At 44.3% G+C, this 19,865-nt stretch overlaps 1 protein-coding gene across 1 annotated transcript; it reads right to left on the reverse strand.

The window, feature by feature from the left end:
• Positions 1 to 5,132: 5,132 nt before the first annotated feature.
• nppc (natriuretic peptide C) lies at positions 5,133 to 8,325 on the reverse strand. Its single transcript, XM_084473112.1, has 3 exons — positions 8,138 to 8,325; positions 6,793 to 7,088; positions 5,133 to 5,443 (listed from the first exon to the last, which is right to left on the reverse strand). Exons 1-2 carry the CDS (start codon positions 8,228 to 8,230, stop codon positions 6,816 to 6,818), a joined length of 366 nt encoding a protein of 121 aa, XP_084329238.1. The 5' UTR covers positions 8,231 to 8,325; the 3' UTR covers positions 5,133 to 5,443; positions 6,793 to 6,815.
• Positions 8,326 to 19,865: the final 11,540 nt, after the last annotated feature.

Raw genomic sequence — 19,865 nt, forward strand, 5'->3', positions numbered from 1 at the left:
GCAGAGCGGCTGAAGGCCCTGCTCCCCATCATGGTGAGACGGGCAGAGGGGACAGTGAGGTGAACAGAGGAGGAGTAGCAGTAGTCAAGTGCCCTCTGTTTGAGGATGCTCACATGCTGTAGCTGGGGTCCTTGACCAGGACCTCTGGAGCCATGTACCACAGAGTGCCTTCACAGGACGTCCGCGGCAGGGAAGCACCGCCCGACAGCCGAGCACAGCCGAAGTCCGCCAGTTTCACCACTCCCGAACGCGACACCAGCATGTTGTCAGGCTTGATGTCTCGGTGGATGATCTGGTTGAAAACACAAACGGAACGTTTTGAAGTCGAGGTTCAAAAAAGTCGCTTGCATTTTGGGCCTCTTGCATTAAGTTGATTTGAAATGCATATTTACGTGGTGATTGTGAACAAACTCCAAGGCCCTCAGCATCTGGAAAGTGTACTTCCTGATGACCAGGCTGTCTAGGGCATGCTCCTTCTGATCCAGCTCATCCATGATGGTGTGATCCAGCAGCTCGAAGATGGCCATCAGATTGCCTTGGTGGGTGAACACCTCCAGCAGCACCACGATGTTCTCGTGCTTCAACACCTGTTCACCAGGGGAGAGGTGGTGCAGGTGTTGGCGAGCACTGGATTTAGTCATCTTCTCATTCACAACTCTTGCATGTATACGATACAACAAATCGTATGTAAATGTTATGCATATACTGCATATATACTATACATATACTCAAATAATTTCGAAATTCAGGTGTCATTGCGAACAGTAATATATCAGGGATGCAAACAGACCTATGGTCAAAAAAGAGAGAGATTTTCGAAGCCCACGCCCCCGCAGCAAATATCAAATAATGACATTTTTGATTTCCACCAACCTCTGCCATCCCCGGCCCACCCTATACACAGACAAAGTGCAAACTGAAATTCTTAAAATGAAAATCCAAAAAACGTTAATTTTGTTTAACTAGTCTTCAACACACACACACACACACACACACACACACACACACACACACCAGGGATGCAAACAGCGCGCTTTTCGGCGGCTGCCGCTTTTTTCACGGCTGTTTGGGTGACTTGTGTGAATCGTGTAGATCCGATGAGTTTTTTTTTGCGGGGGGGGGGGGGGTCTGGGAGGGTCTGAGGGTCTGATTATAATTTCATCAACAGTAATTCTGTATTGCATCAACGGTAGATGCAATACAGAATTACTGTTGATGAAATTATAATCAGACCCTCAGACCCTCCCAGACTCCCCCCCCCCCCCAAAAAAACAAAAACAACTCATCGGATCTACACGATTCACACAAGTCACCCAAACAGCCGTGAAAAAAGCGGCAGCCGCCGAAAAGCGCGCTGTTTGCATCCCTGTATATATATATATACAGTATATTAGGCCTGGGCGATATGGTTGAAAGACATATCACGATATAACTTGATCATATTGATCGATATCGATAACTATTATCGATAATTTTAATGACCTAAAAAGACTAGGAATTACCATGCTGGATTTAAACATTTAACACAACCTTCCACTGTTCTTCATTGATAAATATTCCAATGTCGATACAACAATGAAAAACACTCAAATATTGTAAATAAGTATGGAACCGTGTTTGTGTAACAAGCCCAGCTGCTAGATTCAGTGGTCCAGTCTCTTATCGATATATATTGAACATGTTTTATATTGATATTGATCAAAAGTCTATTACGATACGATAATTTGTTGTTTTATTGCCCAGGCCTAATATATATATATATATATATAATACATACAGAGAGAGAGAGAAATATAATAATATAATATTTTAGGGTTGCTTTCAAAAGTCTGACCCACTACGGTCTGTCCACCGTACTATAGACCGTACTACGGTCTGTAGTTTCGGCCCCTAACACTAGGTGGGGCCCCCACTACGGTCTGTAGTAGAGGCCCATAACACTAGGTGGGGCCCCACAACGGTCTGTAGTTGAGGCCCCTAACACTAGGTGGGGCCCCACAACGGTCTGTAGTTGAGGCCCCTAACACTGGGTGGGGCTAGAGATCCTTACCGACAGAGGCACGAGTTCCCTCTGGAAGATGTACTGCATATCATCCATTGGGTTGAATCTCTTCAAGGCGTAATGGTGACCAGAAGAGATTTGTTTGCACTTGACGACCTGGCCGAAGCCCCCGGCGCCAAGAAGTCCCAATACTTCGTAGTTATCCATCGTGGTAAGCCTATTTGAATTTGCGGTAAATTCAAGAATTCTAGCCTGTAGGAAAGAGAGGGCAAAACATTTGGGATTATAGTTACAAACGAAATTACAACGCTGAAGAAACTTAGGCTGTCCGACTTTTGTGCAACTTTTATTGAACACGTATCAGCTTACATAATACACAGCATACACACAACACGATACCACTATCATAAGTTAGTTATAGGATATTTAAATATCAAAAATATTCAATAGGATAATTATTTTACTAGATGAGGACATTTGCCTACCTGTCACTCGAGAGGTTCAAGAAGAATCGAGAAAAATCTGGTTCCGTCCGGTTTATATTGCTTTTGAGTTCTGATTCTGACGTTGGGCTGTTTTTGACGTCATAATGAAGGAGCGTCTACGAGGACCTCGGCTGGTCGCCAGTTTATTCAGATGCTTTTAACAATCAGCCTGGTGCAATTAGCACAAATGCTATTGATTTTAAGTCAAAAAAACAAACTTTAGCTTGATTCCAGTCATTGAGTTTCAATGTTGAGCCACAACACAATAACATCAGTTTTTTGGTCAGCACCATGTGCATCTGTTGAACTGTCCACACCCCTTTCGTGTAAATAAATAATGTTTTAGGTCGTCTCTGGGAGTGAAATGTACATCTCCTCAGCAAACCAAATGGAAACATTAAACATTATTATGGATCTTCACGTGCCTTCGTTTATTTTCCTCAATCAGTCACGAGAAAACCAATGGTATTCTCAGTGACTAATGTAAAAACCTGGGACTGTTTGGCGTGTTTTGTTGTTGACTCCTGTGTGACCTCGGCTTAATAGCTATTCTATTGGTTTTGGATTATTTTTACTCAACACAATTATTTAGCAAATCTTTGCTTTTTAGATGCCCTATACCTATCGGATATGGGATTAATAGCGCCAAAACCAATCCTTTTTTCTAATTATTCTAATTATTCTAATTCAGATAGATTATTAGATCAGAGGATACTTTATATATCATTATATACAGGTATTTTTCATGCATTTGGCGGTGCTTGCCAAATATGGGCACCCGGAGCGGCCGTCGTTGTCATGGCGACGACCAGGCGTCTCCGGGTGCCGAATATGGGTACCCGGAGCCCAAAAGCGTGTCTTCAGCTCACTGCGGTGTGGTTTAATTTCAATACATTTTCATTTTCAACCTTAAATTATATTAAGGGGAAGTGAGAACGTTTAACGGACAACATAACTTTAAATTAATTTCAATCAAAGTGTGGAGATGTTTTTCGCCGTAGGCTACATGACTGAACTGCCCTTGCAACACTGGAATAGGTGATAGGACCTACTAATACTTTGTCTGGATATGATAGGGTTGTGTGTAAAAACATTACATTCAAACACGTGTAGTGAGACTTTGTAAATAAAGTAATTATACTGCTGGCTTGCTCCATTATTAAACATGTTTTATTTCTACTGCTCTTTTCCTCATTTGCCCGTTTATCTCAGTTAATAAATGGCAGAGGGTCACATAACGTCCTGAAGGTGGAGACATTTCTGCATTTTAGTAATATTTAGCCATCAGATAATCTACTTCCCGGCATATTGTCCAAAACGTACAATACATCAATGGACCCAAAGAGTTTCAGAGTAAAATAAACAGTTTTGTTAAACTTTTCAAATACATGGGGCAGATAGTTGGGAAGGGCAATGCTAATCTACTCATGCATTCTAATCCATGCTCCATGCCAAGAGGTCACTCATGTTGCAAGGTAACAGAGCGTTACTCATTTACCTTTGCAAGGCCACAAGCTATTGTCTGTAGGCCTACAAATGGCTTCCAATGCTAATGAAGTTTACAATGTGGCTACAATGATGGTGTAGATATTGACCATGTGAGCCAAATATTCAAACAGCTTTACTGCAAAGCATCTAATGGATAGATTTGTCATTGATCGCATAGTGTGAAAATAAAAAAAATGAAATAAAATAATATTGACCACCATGGATGGTTGTACACACTAATCACTGATCGAAACACAATTAGTAGTGTGTTATAGACTACATAAGGGAGGGTGTAACAGGTGTCTGGTCGACACGTGTTTTTCTCAGCATGGTGCTGCCCTCTAGTGGTGAAAAGCCTTATCTCAATGCGTTCTGTTTATTCATTTTTAATCAATGTAACAACTTGTGATTTCTCTGAAGTAAAGCAAAACCTTACTTTCAGTTGTCTATATAAATATAACAATATGACTTTAAGGCCATGGCTGGGACATAAAGGATTTGTTGTTCACTGTTTATACTGGTAGGTCTACTCCAAATGATGTGTAATGTAATGAGCTAGGTCTACTTGGTTTGAGCCTCACATTCTAGTTTGTTTCACTCATCATGTGGGAAAGGGATTCTGCGGAGCAATTGAGATTTTATAGGTGTGGGTAATGTTCCATATCCAATCCTAAAGTCTGTCTATTGTAGGCCTACTTAACTACTTCAAATGCCTTTTAATCTCCTATAAAATGGATAGTTACTGTTTGTAAGGTATAGTAATAATGTTGTCACCTTTTCAAAGTTAATTTTACCCCTTGTAACACCATCCCATCCAACTAGATAGTTTGTTAGACCTGCAGAGATGATTTGCAATACATTTAGCGGATAGTGCATGCCTGCTAGAATACAGCAACTAAAATGTTGTAATGATAGCAAAAAGTTAAAAGGAAACTTTTAAGTGCACATGGAATGTTCTTTTATCATTTTGAAAACATTTACAACTATTGGAGACAAAAGGAAAAAAAGTTACGAACAGATTACAAACAAAGACCTGCAGTTTGCATCCATTTTCAAAATGTTACATAAATAAAACATATTATAAATATCTCTTTTTATAAACATATAAATAGTTTTTTTAAACATAAATACATTTATGCATGTGTGGGGAGGGAAGAAGTACATGAATGTACAGCAGCAACAATATACAGCTTTTGCGGTTTTGTAGTTTAGTTTTTTTTACACCGTGGTCTGTTGTCTCGTGGTTCTTTTCTTTGTGTAATGAGCTGGTTGTGTATGTGTAACATATATATTTTTGTATATATTTATAGATATATGCAGGATAGTAGCACTGTCATCTCAGTCCTCCTTTATGCTGGTCATGGCGTTTTCGTACCAAATATCCGTCGTCTTTCTTGATGATAATTTTTTTTCCCCCTCAGGCGGGAACAAACGGAGTCCACATTGTTCCTTCCCATCGTCTAGAGTTCTGGGAAGAGAGACAAAGAAGAGTTTAGGTTAACAGCGATTTACTTTACTCACTCACTCACTCACTCACAGCTCCTAAATTCACAGCTGTGATGTTTTGGAAGACATTCACTGTGTATGCCTTTTTTCTTAACACTTTTTTTTACTCTCTCTCACACACACACACACACACACACACACACACACACACACACACACACACACACACACACACACACACACACACACACACACACACACACACACAGTCACACAGTCACACATACACTTAGCAGGCTGACTTGTTGGAGGCTGTAATTGCAAGCCAAATATTTTGAACGGCATCATTTGTCAGCAAAAAGATCACACCCTCTCCTGTTACCAACACTTATTAGTTGAGCCATACGACCACAAAAGACTGAGTCCAGGCGTTCCAAGTCCCTGTCAGGCCTCCTGCATGCCACTAGGACGCCAGTGGCCTTTTTAAATAAGAAGTAAAGAAAAGGGATTTCCTGACCTTTTGTACCCTACAGTGATTTACAACTCACTCCTATACTCGCCATGTCCCCGCTCAGACGCCACTCAAAGCACTCTGAAACTCCCACGTCCACCCCTCGCAGAACGACTGCAGCCCCCTTCCCTCCCTGGTTCGTGAGCAGTGTTCGAGCGCCTCTCACTCAAGAACACCAGAATTCACCGCCGAGAAACTGAATCACCAGCCCTCCAACCCTGCTCTTATGGTAACCAGTTTGTATTGGATACAGGTATCACCATAGCGTGGAGACATACACACGCACACACACACACACACACACACACACAGGCATATATACACACACACACACACGCACACATGTGCACAGGCACATATACACACACAGACTAACACATACACACTAACACACACACAGACACACACACAGACACACGCCCATGTACACACTCACACATGCACATACACAGACACACTCGCAGACGCGCACACAGACACACACAGAGTCGTATGTTGTTCCTTGTATCAATTTCCCCCGAAAGACCCAGACTGCTGCAGCTGACCTCATCATGAGAAGCCAGTCTGCCCATGCTTCCTCTTGGCTCTGCTACTGTGTTTACTTGAATAAATGAACCATATGATTTCCAATTGAAATGTCTCTCTTTCTCCTCTCTCTCTCTTCTCTCCCTCTCTTCTCTATCCCTCTCTCTCTTCTCCCTCTCTCTCTTCTCTCTCCCTCTCTCTCTTCTCCCTCTCTTCCCTCTCTCTCTGTGTCTCTATCTCTCGCTCACTTTCTCTCTAGCTTTTGCTTTCCACATTTTGCTTGTGAACACTATTATAATAACAAAAAAAAACAGTTGTCAAAAAAGCTTACTTACAAACACTGTCTTCTGCTCTGCCCCTAGCAGCCCATGCCGCTGATGGTGCCTATCCTGTCCATCTTGTGTCCGAAGCAGCCGCTCCGGGCCGTGGAGCCTGCTTTCTTGGTGCCCGACTTGTGTCTCCTCGGGGGGGGCTGGTCGTTCAGGAGGCGCGCCCACATCCCTCTGGCGCGCGTGTCCATGCGCAGGTCCCGTAGTAAGCGTAACCGAGAGCGTACGTTCTCCAGTCTCCTCTCCCGCTCCTCCGACTCCATAAACTCCGCCAGCTCCTCGCCCAGTAAATTTTTTAGACTCTGCCACAGAGATGAATAAATAAATAAATATCCAGACCTATGTATATTCTCAAGAGAAGCATCATTCAGCATGGGTATCAAGCGATGGATGGATTCAGGCAGTTCACAACCTGCTTGAGTGAGTTGCTGAGGTTTGCGCACCGTTCATGGTTTCATTATAGCCTGTTTGAAAACCGAAATGGGATTATCACATAGGTGATTGCGTGTAGGCCTACTATATCTATTATGTAAATAGTAGGCCTACTATGTCATTTTTTTCATTGACTTTAACAACCGTGGAAGGTACCCGCAATCTAGCTGATCTGGAGTTATATTGGCATAAATCAAATACAAAGATGCTTGAATCCCCCACACGTCTTTCTAACGTTTGTCTTAAAATGAACACCATGTAGCCTTCTGTATCCATTAACACATTCGCACAAACATCAATTGTGTGTTTGCGTTTAAAGCGCAAAAACAAAGTTAGATATGAAATTCGGAGATTTCCAATCACCATCATTTAGAGCTTCATAATTACATTACGAGGGACTTTAATGCGTACACGATCTCCATGCGTAATGCCATTTTACGCATGGAAACGCACTGCTCAAAAAACATGCCCAACAGCAAATATCTGCAGGAATGCATGAAAAATATTCCCAATTTTTCAATGAATAGTGCATTTGGTTGTGTGGCGCGTCATGTCGCCGTCGTGAGACTTCATCTCCGTTCAGGGCGCCCTGAGCGCTGAGCGTCTCAACTGATCCAGCAGAAAGACCTGTTTCTACTGCAGCTTATTGTGAAACGCGAGTATTGTGGCAAACCAGCAGTGCACTGGTTTGTTATCTATGTCCAATGCATCAAATCAGTTTTCTTTTCTAATTCACTTCTTGCATGCGGAAATAGGAGCTAAACCCCTAGAATTTGCGTAGGCGCATGAATTAATCTATGAAGTTACTTACTTGAGATAACATAAATCACACAAATCAAGTCGCCTGACAAACGAAACTCAATGCAATTGGTAATAATGTGTCAGTGCTGCAGGCAGGTTGGCCGAATCAAGGACTTACCTTTTGTTGCGCTTGAGTGATGGGTTTCGCCCCCGTCCTGACTGAAAGTAGGGTGATAACAAGTCCACAAGCCACCAAATGCAACAAGTTCATGTTGAGAGAGAGAGATAGAGTTTAAATATAAAGAGCTATAATGGGGGCAATCCTCTGGATAGTATCACTTAAGTCAGCCAGTGGAGTTATGCGCTCAGTCCGTCCGTCCTTTACTCCAAAGCTCCCAGTGTTACTCTAAAGTTGAATTACTACTCAAACGCTTTATAGCCGGTGGGGTGACGTCACGGTAACCTGCGTAATGGCCCTGCCTCCTCGTGGTACCCAGCCAAATCCCCCCCCCCCCCATACACCCCGTTACCTGCGTCCGAGCACGTCATGTCAGTGATTCATTAAATGATACAAGTGCTTGTCATTGTGGGGTTTTCGGTGAAACGTGATACAGACTATCAAAATATAGCCAGTCCTGCTCTCTCCTTTGGACCTCTCAGGACATGAAAGAGAAGCCCTGACAGTGGGTTGAATCCAACGCCCTGTGGTTTTTCAAAGATTTGAAGAAAAATATTGACAAAGAAAGGCATCCACTTTGGGAGATGCCAAGCGAAGATGTCAGGGAGTGAGAAGAAGCTGGGGTCGTTGCGCTCGGATCCTTCCACAGAAAGAGCTCCGTCTAGTCGTGATACGAGGCCAGGCTTTGCGCTCTCCCGCCTTTTCTGCGAAGGCAATTTGCACGATATTTGAATTTATATTCATGATTATATTTAGTATAACCATAAACATAAAATCGTGTCCAATTTGAACCTTTAGTGAGATAGCACTTTTTTTGCGCAAAATGTATATCTGAAAAGCAAGCCCCATATAACCGATAGTGGGATCTGCCAACAGTGTGTGATTAAAAACACAGAAAAGTTCCACCAAACCCATCGCTGATGCACAAGCGCACAACTTGTGCGCCAAATCGTGCATCGTACGATTGATCTACGTGGGAAGTGATCCATCTGAGTTGGTGCCACTGATTCAGCGGTTATCAGAGCTTATGGACTGAGTGGTCTCCAGCACAATGCCCTTAACGGCCATTATACATTATATAACATATATTATATACGTTGGAGCTTCTTTACTGGACGGATATAATCCCTAAATTGGATATAATCCCTAAATTAATGCGCCAGTAGGCCTTTGCCCCGCGCCGGAGGGAATTTCGCACCTTTCGCAACTATTTTAACCTCGTGTGTGTGTGTGTGTGTGTGTGTGTGTGTGTGTGTGTGTGTGTGTGTGTGTGTGTGTGTGTGTGTGTGTGTGTGTGTGCGTGTGTGTGTGTCTGCCCATTTATGACGACTGACGCAGCGTGACGCGCGTCACGACGGAGCGCAAGTGTGCACAGTGGACTGATTGCACGTGTTATACATACATATATATATGTGTGTGTGTGTGTGTGTGTGTGTGTGTGTGTGTGTGTGTGTGTGTGTGTGTGTGTGTGTGTGTGTGTGTGTGTGTGTGTGTGTGTGTGTGTGCGTGCGTGCGTGTGTGTTTGTTTGTGCGTAAATGTGTGCGTGCTTCCGTTCGCGTGTGTTTAAGACGCAATGACTAACTGATATTCGAAAAAAAACACGTGTACTTCGATTTTTTATAAAGTAAGGACGATGCAACGTGGTCGTGCAGCAGTAGGATGCTGGAACACATAGGTGGCGTTCTAAGATAGCACCGTTGGTCTAGGAACACAGAGTGGCAGTATTTGCTGTTTCCAAAGTCTAACAGTAAAAAGCTCACTGGATTTTTTTTTAATGCACCCACATGTCATCGGTCATATTGTACCTGGATGTCATGACAAATGATTCAAAATCCATCCATCTTCTGTCTGTCTAGTCTATCTGTCTGGTGTGTGTGTGTAAGTGTGTGTGTGTGTATGTATGTGTGTGTGTGTGTGTGTGTGTGTGTGTGTGTGTGTGTGTGTGCGATTCAGTGGCATGCTATGGTCAGTCATCATTGCAGATAAGGGGCATTTCAATAGTGTTCATTATGCATAAGAAGTTAGGTCATGTTTTAACCACAATCTTTAGAGTATGCCACTCACATTCTTCCCTGCCATAGACATTCCTTGATGTCTAATGTTCACCTTCTGTTCTAAGTTGTTCCAAAATGCATGCTATTCAAAGTGCAACTGTTGGTATGAGGCAAAGAACACATCAAACGCATAGAGATATTTGTAAAACGCCGCTCCTGCACCCCAACCCGAGTGTCATGCCCAGTGCCTTGTTGTTGACCGTCTGTTTCATGCGACCGCACAGAACCGTCATTCAAGACGCACAAACAGATGGGTCTTTTAAAAGCGACAATTAAACACAAATGTTCCTCAAACACATTTCAACGTGAAGTCTTCGGACATGACTCATGCGGCCCCATTCTCTCTGACACTCTGCTGTCACACGACCACAGCGTCTTGACTTTCAGACACGTGGTGGTTGATGTGGTGCGGAAAAAATGTTTGCGATATTCTGAACGCTGGTGAACACTCTGAGCTCAAATATATGATATATGGAGTCCACTCCTTATTCTTGGTACTGGATTCTAGGTACTGGATGTGGGATGGATTACTTAGTAGAGAAGAGAAAGTTTTGAGAAGATATATGACATGAAATGTGATATGAAATGTATGCTCTATAGTGTAGTGGCTAGGGGGTTCAACTCCCAGTGGAAAGGCAAGAGGTTCAATCCCCAATGACTGCATCCTTGAGGGATATGCCCTCACCGCATCCCGGCCCCTTAATGACATGAATCTAAAACGTGCTGATGCTTCGGAAAAAAGGTGTCTGCTAAATGAAAAGTGAATTCAAAGACCCAACTTCTGACGCTATGCTCAACAACAAACATTTGTGTCACAGTTTTGCCCAGCCCAGCAGCCACCTGGGCGTGCAACAATTATTAGGAACAACATTCCCCTGCTTTCTCTGGTCTCAATTCTCTCAATGCTCACAAACACAATGTGTGTCCCTGTGATATGGGATGCGAGTGTATCACCACAAATCACAGGGTGATCGTGAGTAGCTGTCACATAACACTTCCCAGACACACACACACACATTCACAGGAGTATACATTCATCCCAGTGGAACTTGGACGACTTGTCTACACACTGTGTGCGGTATCCAGACCGGTGTAACCGAACATGTCAATGTTCCCACAGATCAATAGCCTCACCTCCTGACCGGGTACATAGCTGTACATTACATTTATACATCATCCTACAATACAAGAAACAAATCATTTGCAGAGCGCTTCGCTGCAGTGGAGAGTGTGGGTGGTCGTGGAGGGGGAGAGCAGGCCCCGCGGTTCACGACGGGAGGGGAAAGGCTTTCATTTCACTCACTTTGAGAGGCGGAAGTAGCGATAGCCCCCTCCACGCCGAGGCGTTCCTGTGCGAGCTAATAGGGGGGGTTTCTCGTCCCCTTTTGAAAGTGAAAGCAACTGGACCTTCCGACCGCGAAAAACTGACTCTCTCTCTCTCTCTCTCTCTCTCTCTCTCTCTCTCTCTCGCTGTGGAGTTCATGGAGATGGATGGAATAAAATGGAAGATGGTTTCAAGAACGACCACGATCATATCCAGAGTAGTACCTCTCCAAAGTTACTCTTGTTTGGTTAGGATCGACTCTGACGTGATCGTCGTGCCCAGGGTTTTCTTCAAGCTATCACGTCCACCAGGACATTTAGTTTATTTTCCCTTTGCTCATCTCTATATTTCCATTTTAACAAGACACGGTGGCCCATTCTTGTGCCATGTCGCAAGTGTGGTGTCACTAAATTGTCCATTTTAACAACGTTACACACTTCCCCCGACATGACATCACAATTTTTGTGTGTGTGTGTGCGTCGAGGGCACCTATTCTGCTCCATCCCAACCGCAGAATTGTTATCCGCTTAATGTTTTTTAATACGTATTTTAGCTTTCATGTGGTCGAGAGAGAGAGAGAGAGAGAGAGAGAGAGAGAGAGAGAGAGAGAGAGAGAGAGAGACTGGGTTACAGGAAGCTCTTATATGCTTGGGCATCCAGGCCTTGGGGGTTGGGGAGGGGTGGATGGGCCAGCAGCATGCGTATGTGTTGTCTATGGCAGGGCAGTCAGTGTCTTCATTTCTGCTCTGGGGTTTGAGCAAAGACAAACTACAAGGCCGCGGGGGCCTATAAATAACCTTTTATTGGGCCGGGCCGCGGTTAATGCCTTTTGCACAAGCCAGTCAGGCTCTAAGGGCTTTGGCATGTGCCAGCGGTGGGGTGGTGGTAGGCTGGTGGCTGGCTGGTAGCAGGCTGGTGGTAGGCTGGTGGTAGGCTGGTGGTAGGCTGGTGGTAGGCTGGTTCAAGGGTGGTGAGACACTGAGTGAATGAGTGGCTGTGGGTGTGCATCTGTTCACACGCGCATGCCGATGTGACGGCTGAACATCAGAGGCGCCGCGCGAGACGCGACGCGTGTTCATTCCAGTATCTAGTGGGTTGTGCGCCAGGGTGTGATGCAATGTTTTTCTCGTCGTTGTTGTCATTTGTTTGTGTGTTTGGATGTTTGGATCTATTTATAAGACATGAATTCTCATTCTAGTGAATGAATCTACTGAATCTAATGAATCTAATAATCTAATGAATCCAAATAATTGTAATGCAGGAAGGGACACACTGTAGGTTGAATTTGATTTGATTTCAAACGAGCAGTTGAGATTGTAAAATAATGAATGACGATATTACTTGTTAAATTTTGTTATTTATGATTTAATTGGGTCAGGTTTGGAGGTTGTCTGCTTGCTTTGCATACTAATTAACATGCGCATTGACTTTCTGTCTACATTATTTGGTTAATATTTTTTCTGAATTATTATCACATATTTACCATTTCCCAAGAGTAATTGAAGTGGGAGATGTTATGTAGTGTTTATAATGACATTATAATGACATATATTCTTTCACATTAAAATCTTTTTTTTTTTCTGGCTCTTAATCATTGACTCTGTTTGATACAACATTAAAATCACAGTCAGAGTCCACAACACGGTTCCCGTTTCCAGGGTGATTCTCCCACTTTCACAACATCACCAGATGTACGTGTGCTCACAGGAGTATGTGAGCCCTCCCGTCCCCTCCGTCCCCTCCCCGTCCCGTCCTATTTTTACACACTTCCTGTTTCCTTTCAGCTCTGTACACAGACACACACACACACACACACACACACACACACACACACACACAGACACACACACACACACACACACACACACACACACACACACACAGACACACACACACACACACACACACACACACACACACACACACACACACACACACACAAACACACACAAAGATAGATAGATAGATAGATAGATAGATAGATAGATAGATAGATGGATAAGTGATGAAATTTGTGCTTATCTTTTTCACTTAATTTCATTCCATTATGCCGCATTGAAGTTGAATCCATCTGCCCGTTACTCCAGACGATAAAAGTCAGTGTGGTATAACCAGGGTAGTCTGTCAACGTGTGAACACTTCATTTGAGTAAATCAAATGGAGCATTATGCTGTTTATGAAACCATATATGATGCACTTTCATGTCAATGATCGCAAGGGGGGCCCTGGCAAGGAAAGTGAGGGAACACACGCACATACACCGAATGATCAAACACAACATCAAGAAACATGGGGGAGTTTCAGTTGTGACGACCCGGGTGTCACTTCTGATCCGGGAATGGCCAATTCCCCAGCAGGCCAGCCGCGTTGACCAGACGTCGTCAGCTCTGACTGTGCCACACGGAGGTAATCAACTCTTCGCCGCGGCTCAGATGCGTGTGTCTTGTGTTCATCAGATCAATGGTGACGTCAAGAAGCCTAGACGCGTGTACAGGGCCACACAGGTGTGTAACGACTAAGCTCACACAGAAACAAACACAGAGACTACCAATTTACAGTGTTTACGTACGGTGTGCATATCCAGTAATGTTTCGTATACAGTACAGGTATGGTATTCGAGAAGGGGGGGGTGTGTGTTTAAAGTTTTTTACAGTCTGGAATCGACTTGTAAACTCGTTTTCTTTTTCACATACGTATTTCCCCCTAATTGAATCTTTGCTTGATTAGAATTGTTTGATCGTGTTTACCTGGCGTAATTGTTAGGGTCCCGTGAGAATGAATGCTGTGTTCGCCCCTGACGTGGCAGTGCACGCACTCACACGATGCACAGGTCACCGCATCACTCGAACGTTGGTTTGCGTGCAGAAACCTCACAGTGGCGGTGGTTTGGTTTACAGTCTGCAGAGATAATGTAATAAGGGTCTGTTGTTCCTGCAGTTATGGCTCTGCTCTACTGCGTCAAAGTGGAGAAGAACAGTTTGAGTCATCCCAGTGCCGACCAATTCCCACTTCACTGCCTATCGCACCCAGGTAAAGACTTTAAAGACGGGCTATGCTCACTTTGTGCTAACTTTCCACACTTACAGACAAAGCTAGGTTAACTCGTAATTTCGTAAGAGAGCATTCTTTCTTCTAACAAAGAAAGTTGTGATTTGTTAATGTCTAACGTCAAAATGGAGGTAATTCTGTTGCTGAAATGACGACGAACAATCACATTAAGCAGCTGGTCCTCTATTTTACTATTGAATTTTAGTTCCCTACTAGGAGTTTTCAGTCTAGAATCCTGACCATCATCTCAACCATTCAACACAAATTTAATAAAATCTTCAAAATACAAAGTCCCCAGCAAAGGAGACAACCATTTGAATTTCACTTTCACACTCATTACTTGAGTGGATGCTTTTTTCATCAGTTGAGCTTGTGAGTATTTGTTCTATATGTAAATGTCCCTTGTTATTGCCTCGGTTAGTTTGGTCCAAATGTACAAAAAATTATAATAATTGGCTTGCCATATTCATACTCTTTACCAAAGGCTTTTATCATCCAATGAATATTAATCCATAATATGTGCAAAAACACAATTACCACCATTGCAATCAGTGCTACCGGCTTTCTACAGGTGTTTGGTTGATTCCTTCATTATGCTCAACATAACTGGTTTGTTTCTGTATTGTACCTCCACCTCCACCTCCCCCCTATCAAACCAAAGTCCTCGTCAGACTTTGATTGAGCAGCACTCAGAGCAAATGGACAAACGTAGAATGATAGTTTTTAAATACAGCATTTTCCTACAATCTCTATAAACCCCTTTTACATTTAGTAGTTTTAGCAGACGCTTTTATCGCAAGCGACCTACCATCAAAACACAATACAATCGAACTCTGATGAACTACAGAACGTACTTTATGGCCCTCAAACGGGCAATCATCCCACTGAGGCGAGCTCATCTCTGATAGCCGGTTATACGCATAAAAATAAAGCACGACTCAGCAATGTTCGTTCTGCTTCGCCAAAAATCGTAAGGACCACCGGTGTCACGCGAGGACGCTCCGTCCCTCAGAGTAGCGATGTGACCAGGCGCTACGCAGGGGGTGGGGGTAACGGGGGGGACATCTGTCTTGACCGAGGTCGACCGGGTCCTTTCCGCTTTACGGTTGGAAAGGGAATGGAAGCCCACCAAGCTTTTACCGCCACACTGGGAGCCCCCCCCGGTCTAATGGGGGCCCGCTCGTCTCCCGTTCCACTCAACCCCTGCGTCTCCTGGCGGCCCTCCTTGGGGTTTAGAGGGGACGCAGTGGCGGTTCCCCCCATGGAAAAGCTGTTAAAAAAGAGCTTAGGGTCGAGGGCAGGATGGAGAACAAGTTGTTTCCATCAGATTGTTAAAACGGGATGTGGATGTTCGCAGATTGAACTATCGCATAAATGTCACCGGCCGCTTCTCTCTCTCTCTCTCTCTCTATTCTCTCTTGCTCGCTCTCTCTCGCTCGTTCTCTCGCTCTCTCTCACTCTCTCTCACTCTCTCTCACTCTCTCTCTCTCTCTCTCCAGTGCCTGGCAAATAAATTGAAAACCATTTGGATGTTCAGACAGAGTTTGACTTTGTTTATTTTGTGTGAGTGTTTGTGTCGTCTTTAAAACAAATACTCTAGCGGTGTAAAAACCTTTTCAACCCCCACCTCCACCCTACCCCACCCTCTCCACCCACCCCCCTCTCTCCGCCCTGGCGTGGGCCGCAAGGGGTCTGAGGCGGAGTATGGATTGTTTTTTTGCACAGCCTTCCGTGTTGCTATGCAAACCGACTTTTCCGTTGGCCCCGTGTTTCTTCTGCCCGCCATCCCCCCTAAAAAACAAGCCTGTTCCTGATTGTTCCGGACTGTTCCGGATCGCCGTGCGGCGGAATCAAATTAGGCGCTGGTAATGGCTATCCAGTCGACGTCTTGAGTATACTCAAGGGCGTCGTCCCACCTCACATTTCCCATCCGCACTTCCTCTTCTGGTCTCTCTCTCTCCCTCCCTCTCCCTCTCCCTCTCTCTCTCTCTCTCTCTCTATCCCTCTCCCTCTCCTCTCTCTCTCTCTCTCTCTCTCTCTCTCTCTCTCTCTCCCGCTCCCTCTCTTTCTCTCCCTCTCGCTCACTCTCTCTCTCTCGGCTCTCTGTCATCCTCTTCTCATTAAGCATCACTAATCCGCGGGATTTGTAACTAAAACAACCGATTAACAAGAACAAGAGGACAGGAGGGAGATCAATCGGAGGGAGTGATGATGATGATGCTGCTTTGCGGGTCCCTCCCTCAAGGCGAAGGTCACGGACAACAAACAAACACAGCACATCGTCATCATCATCATCATCATCATCATCATCATTATCACCACCATTTTCTCATCATCCAGACGCAGAGGGCTTCATAAATGGACGGTGGTCACAGTCCATAAAGTGGTCCATGCTACTCAGAACATTCCAGGTAGCCTCCAGGTTGTGCTCTGCTACATTCTCTTCTCTCTTTTCCCGATGAGAAACAAGGGAATAGGTAGGCTGTTCCTCCACTTCAGGAAGGCATATGGCTCAGGAGGTTTGAGCAGGTTGGCTGGTAAACTGAAGGTTGCTAGTTCAATCCCGGCTCCTCCTAGCTGAGTGTTGAGGTGTCCCTGAGGAAGACACCTCTAAACCTAACTGCTCCCAACGAGCTGGCTGTCGCCCTGCGTGGTTGACACCGCCGTTGGTGTGTGAATGTGTGCATGAATGGGAGAATGTTGTGAAGGCAATATTGTAAAGCGCTTTGAGTGGCCACTGGCTAGAAAAGCGCTATATAAATACAGTCCATTTACAAATTCAGCAAGAATCCCTCACTCTAGTTCCTAGTCCTCTTCTCTCCATGTTTTCTTATCATAACCGCCGTCTTGATCGCTTCACAGATGATCTTTATGGCAATTACGGGACCGCTATATACGACTTGGGTTTGTAAACAGTAGCCACCCTCGCTCCCCCCCTGCTGTTTAGTTTGGCTCGCCGTAGCCCCATTTACTCTCATCAGTGGGAATATAAACCCAATTATTATGTTTGTTGCACATGTATATATATATATATATATTATAAAAACAAACAAACCAACCCACCCGTTTTTTAATAGCTCCCAGATGCCCCAATGCAATATAATAAAATATAAGAGGCACTCTGTTATTATTTTTTTCACTTTGCACCTCTAGGCTTTGAGATTAGATTGTGGTGTTTTCTGTTGCGAAGTCGGAGCAGATAGACATCCCTCTTGGGAATCTTAGATGATAAACCGTGGCACAGCTCTCCACTTGGCCTTTTGATGTTGAAGACTCATCCCTGTAATTATTATTATCCTGTTGCTCAACGGCACTCCTATCAATCACTGCATGCAAATAGTGACTTGCAGAACATACTTGGAAATATGTTACTGGGTGATCATTGTGTGGTCTTTTGATTTTTGACTCGCTTGGCTAGATTGCACAGTTTTCCTTGCCTAGATTACCGTTATCTGATATCTATCTTTAAAGGCCTGAAACCACACATTTGCTTATAATGTTGTTCATTGCTGCTGGAGCTGTTTGATCCGTTCTTGTGCTGTTGTTTAATTAAAATGAATCAATTAGTGAATAAATACAACTGATGAATGTTCTGTTATGCTAATGGAATAAGCAAGATCGTCTGCCCAGAATAAAGTGTATAAGTGAACTTTAGTTAATATTTTGTTGGCCAAATTCCCATGCTGTTCAATGACCTTGATGCGTTAATATAAGACTGATTGGTACTGATTCAGACTTTAAGAAGGGTTTACTTTGTTATACCAACACGTCTCTCCCCCAAAACCTAACTAAACAATGAAAAGGGAGCAACAACTGAACAACTGCACTGAAAACCACAGCTTAATTACAACACAGTCTTTCATCCTCGATAGAGCATGGGATCTGCAGCAGATCTTGTTCACTGGCAGACACATATATCCTGCAAAATCATTAGGTATACTCCATGCAGGCCGGCTACAAAGCAGAATATGTTGACGTCAATGTCATCAGTTAACTCATAATTACTGAAATGGACAAACACAAAAATCAATCAGTTGCACTGATTGATTTTTGCAAAGGCATAATTATACGATGGCACACAACATTTGAAACTGTATCAATTCATGTACACAGGCAATTTCCCCATATTTTTCCCTACCCTGTAAAAGTTGTGATAATTTGGATAATCAATTAAACTATATATATATATATATATATATATATATATTGTCCCCTCGCCAAGGCATGCATGTGTTTGTAGCCTCTCTATACCCGGTAATGCCCTGATTTGGCCCTACTAATTAATGCTGTCCTTGTCCCATCATTGCTTAAAGAGCCTGATGACTTCATAATAACATCCAAAAGAAAAGTGAAACACACACCGTCTCTCATCCTAAGTACATGGGCCTGTGTTAATTGATGCTCCAGCATTTGGTCAAAGCAGTAGAAATCCTCCATCCTGCTACGGCATCACTGTAGCAGGATCACTGCCGTCGATGTCGAAGTGATCCGTCACTCTTCTCTTTTATGGGACAGGTCTTTCGGACCCCCGAATCCACTAAACCACCGTGTCGGTGCGTTATTAGGTTCAGGGAGGCTACACTCTGATGCAGCGCAGGAGGACCTCTCTTTAGCGGGTCGTTAAACCAGAAAAGAGTCTGCTTCTTCACTTTTCCCTAAGACATCGAGTTGCCCTACAATCTGGGCAGGGTCCGCTGTATAAAATCATTGCCGTAGTTTGCCACTACATTAGCAGTTGGCGGCGGGCCTGGGAAGTATCTGTTTGTTTCCTAATACGGAGCGGCACCAGACGGTGGGGTCAGCCAGTGGCCCAGCGGGTGTGGACCGCCGCGCGAGCCCAGCCACGAGGGCATATTCGATGACACCGTTGATGGGGAGACTTAAAGCCTCCCCCCCCCTTCCATCCTCCTCCCTCCCCCCCAACCCCCTGAGCTAAACTTAGCTCCTCATACCTTACATCATAGGTTGCCCATTACCCTCTAACAGAGAAAGGAATACTTCCACAGGAAGCAGGCCAGTCTGTGGTCTGCAGAACCCCACTGTATTTGGCCTTGGTTGCACTTGTCGTCGCTATGCGGCTTTCGGGATCCAAACACGCCCGGAGACCAGGTGCGGACAACTCCCGGTCCCGGATGAGATGCTTGGTGGCATTGGGTTCTGGATGTGCCAGGTCGCGATCCAGGCGGGTGGAAAAAGGCATCGAGCTCAGATCGTATCGCCGTGTGAACAGAGATCTTGCCACGATGTCGACAGACAACTGGTTAAGCAGTTAAAACCACAAACCATGCCCTGAATACAGGC

This window comes from Micromesistius poutassou (genome assembly GCF_964030765.1).
Source record: "Micromesistius poutassou genome assembly, chromosome: 9".
Taxonomy (NCBI): Eukaryota; Metazoa; Chordata; class Actinopteri; order Gadiformes; family Gadidae; genus Micromesistius; species Micromesistius poutassou.

Excerpts from the sequence above, each read along its gene's own strand:
- nppc (XM_084473112.1), bottom strand. The coding sequence starts at position 8,230 with ATGAACTTGTTGCATTTGGTGGCTTGTGGACTTGTTATCACCCTACTT. Across the intron at positions 7,089-8,137 it reads TCACTCAAGCGCAACAAAAG|AGTCTAAAAAATTTACTGGG; the intron begins GTAAGTCCTTGA and ends TCTCTGTGGCAG.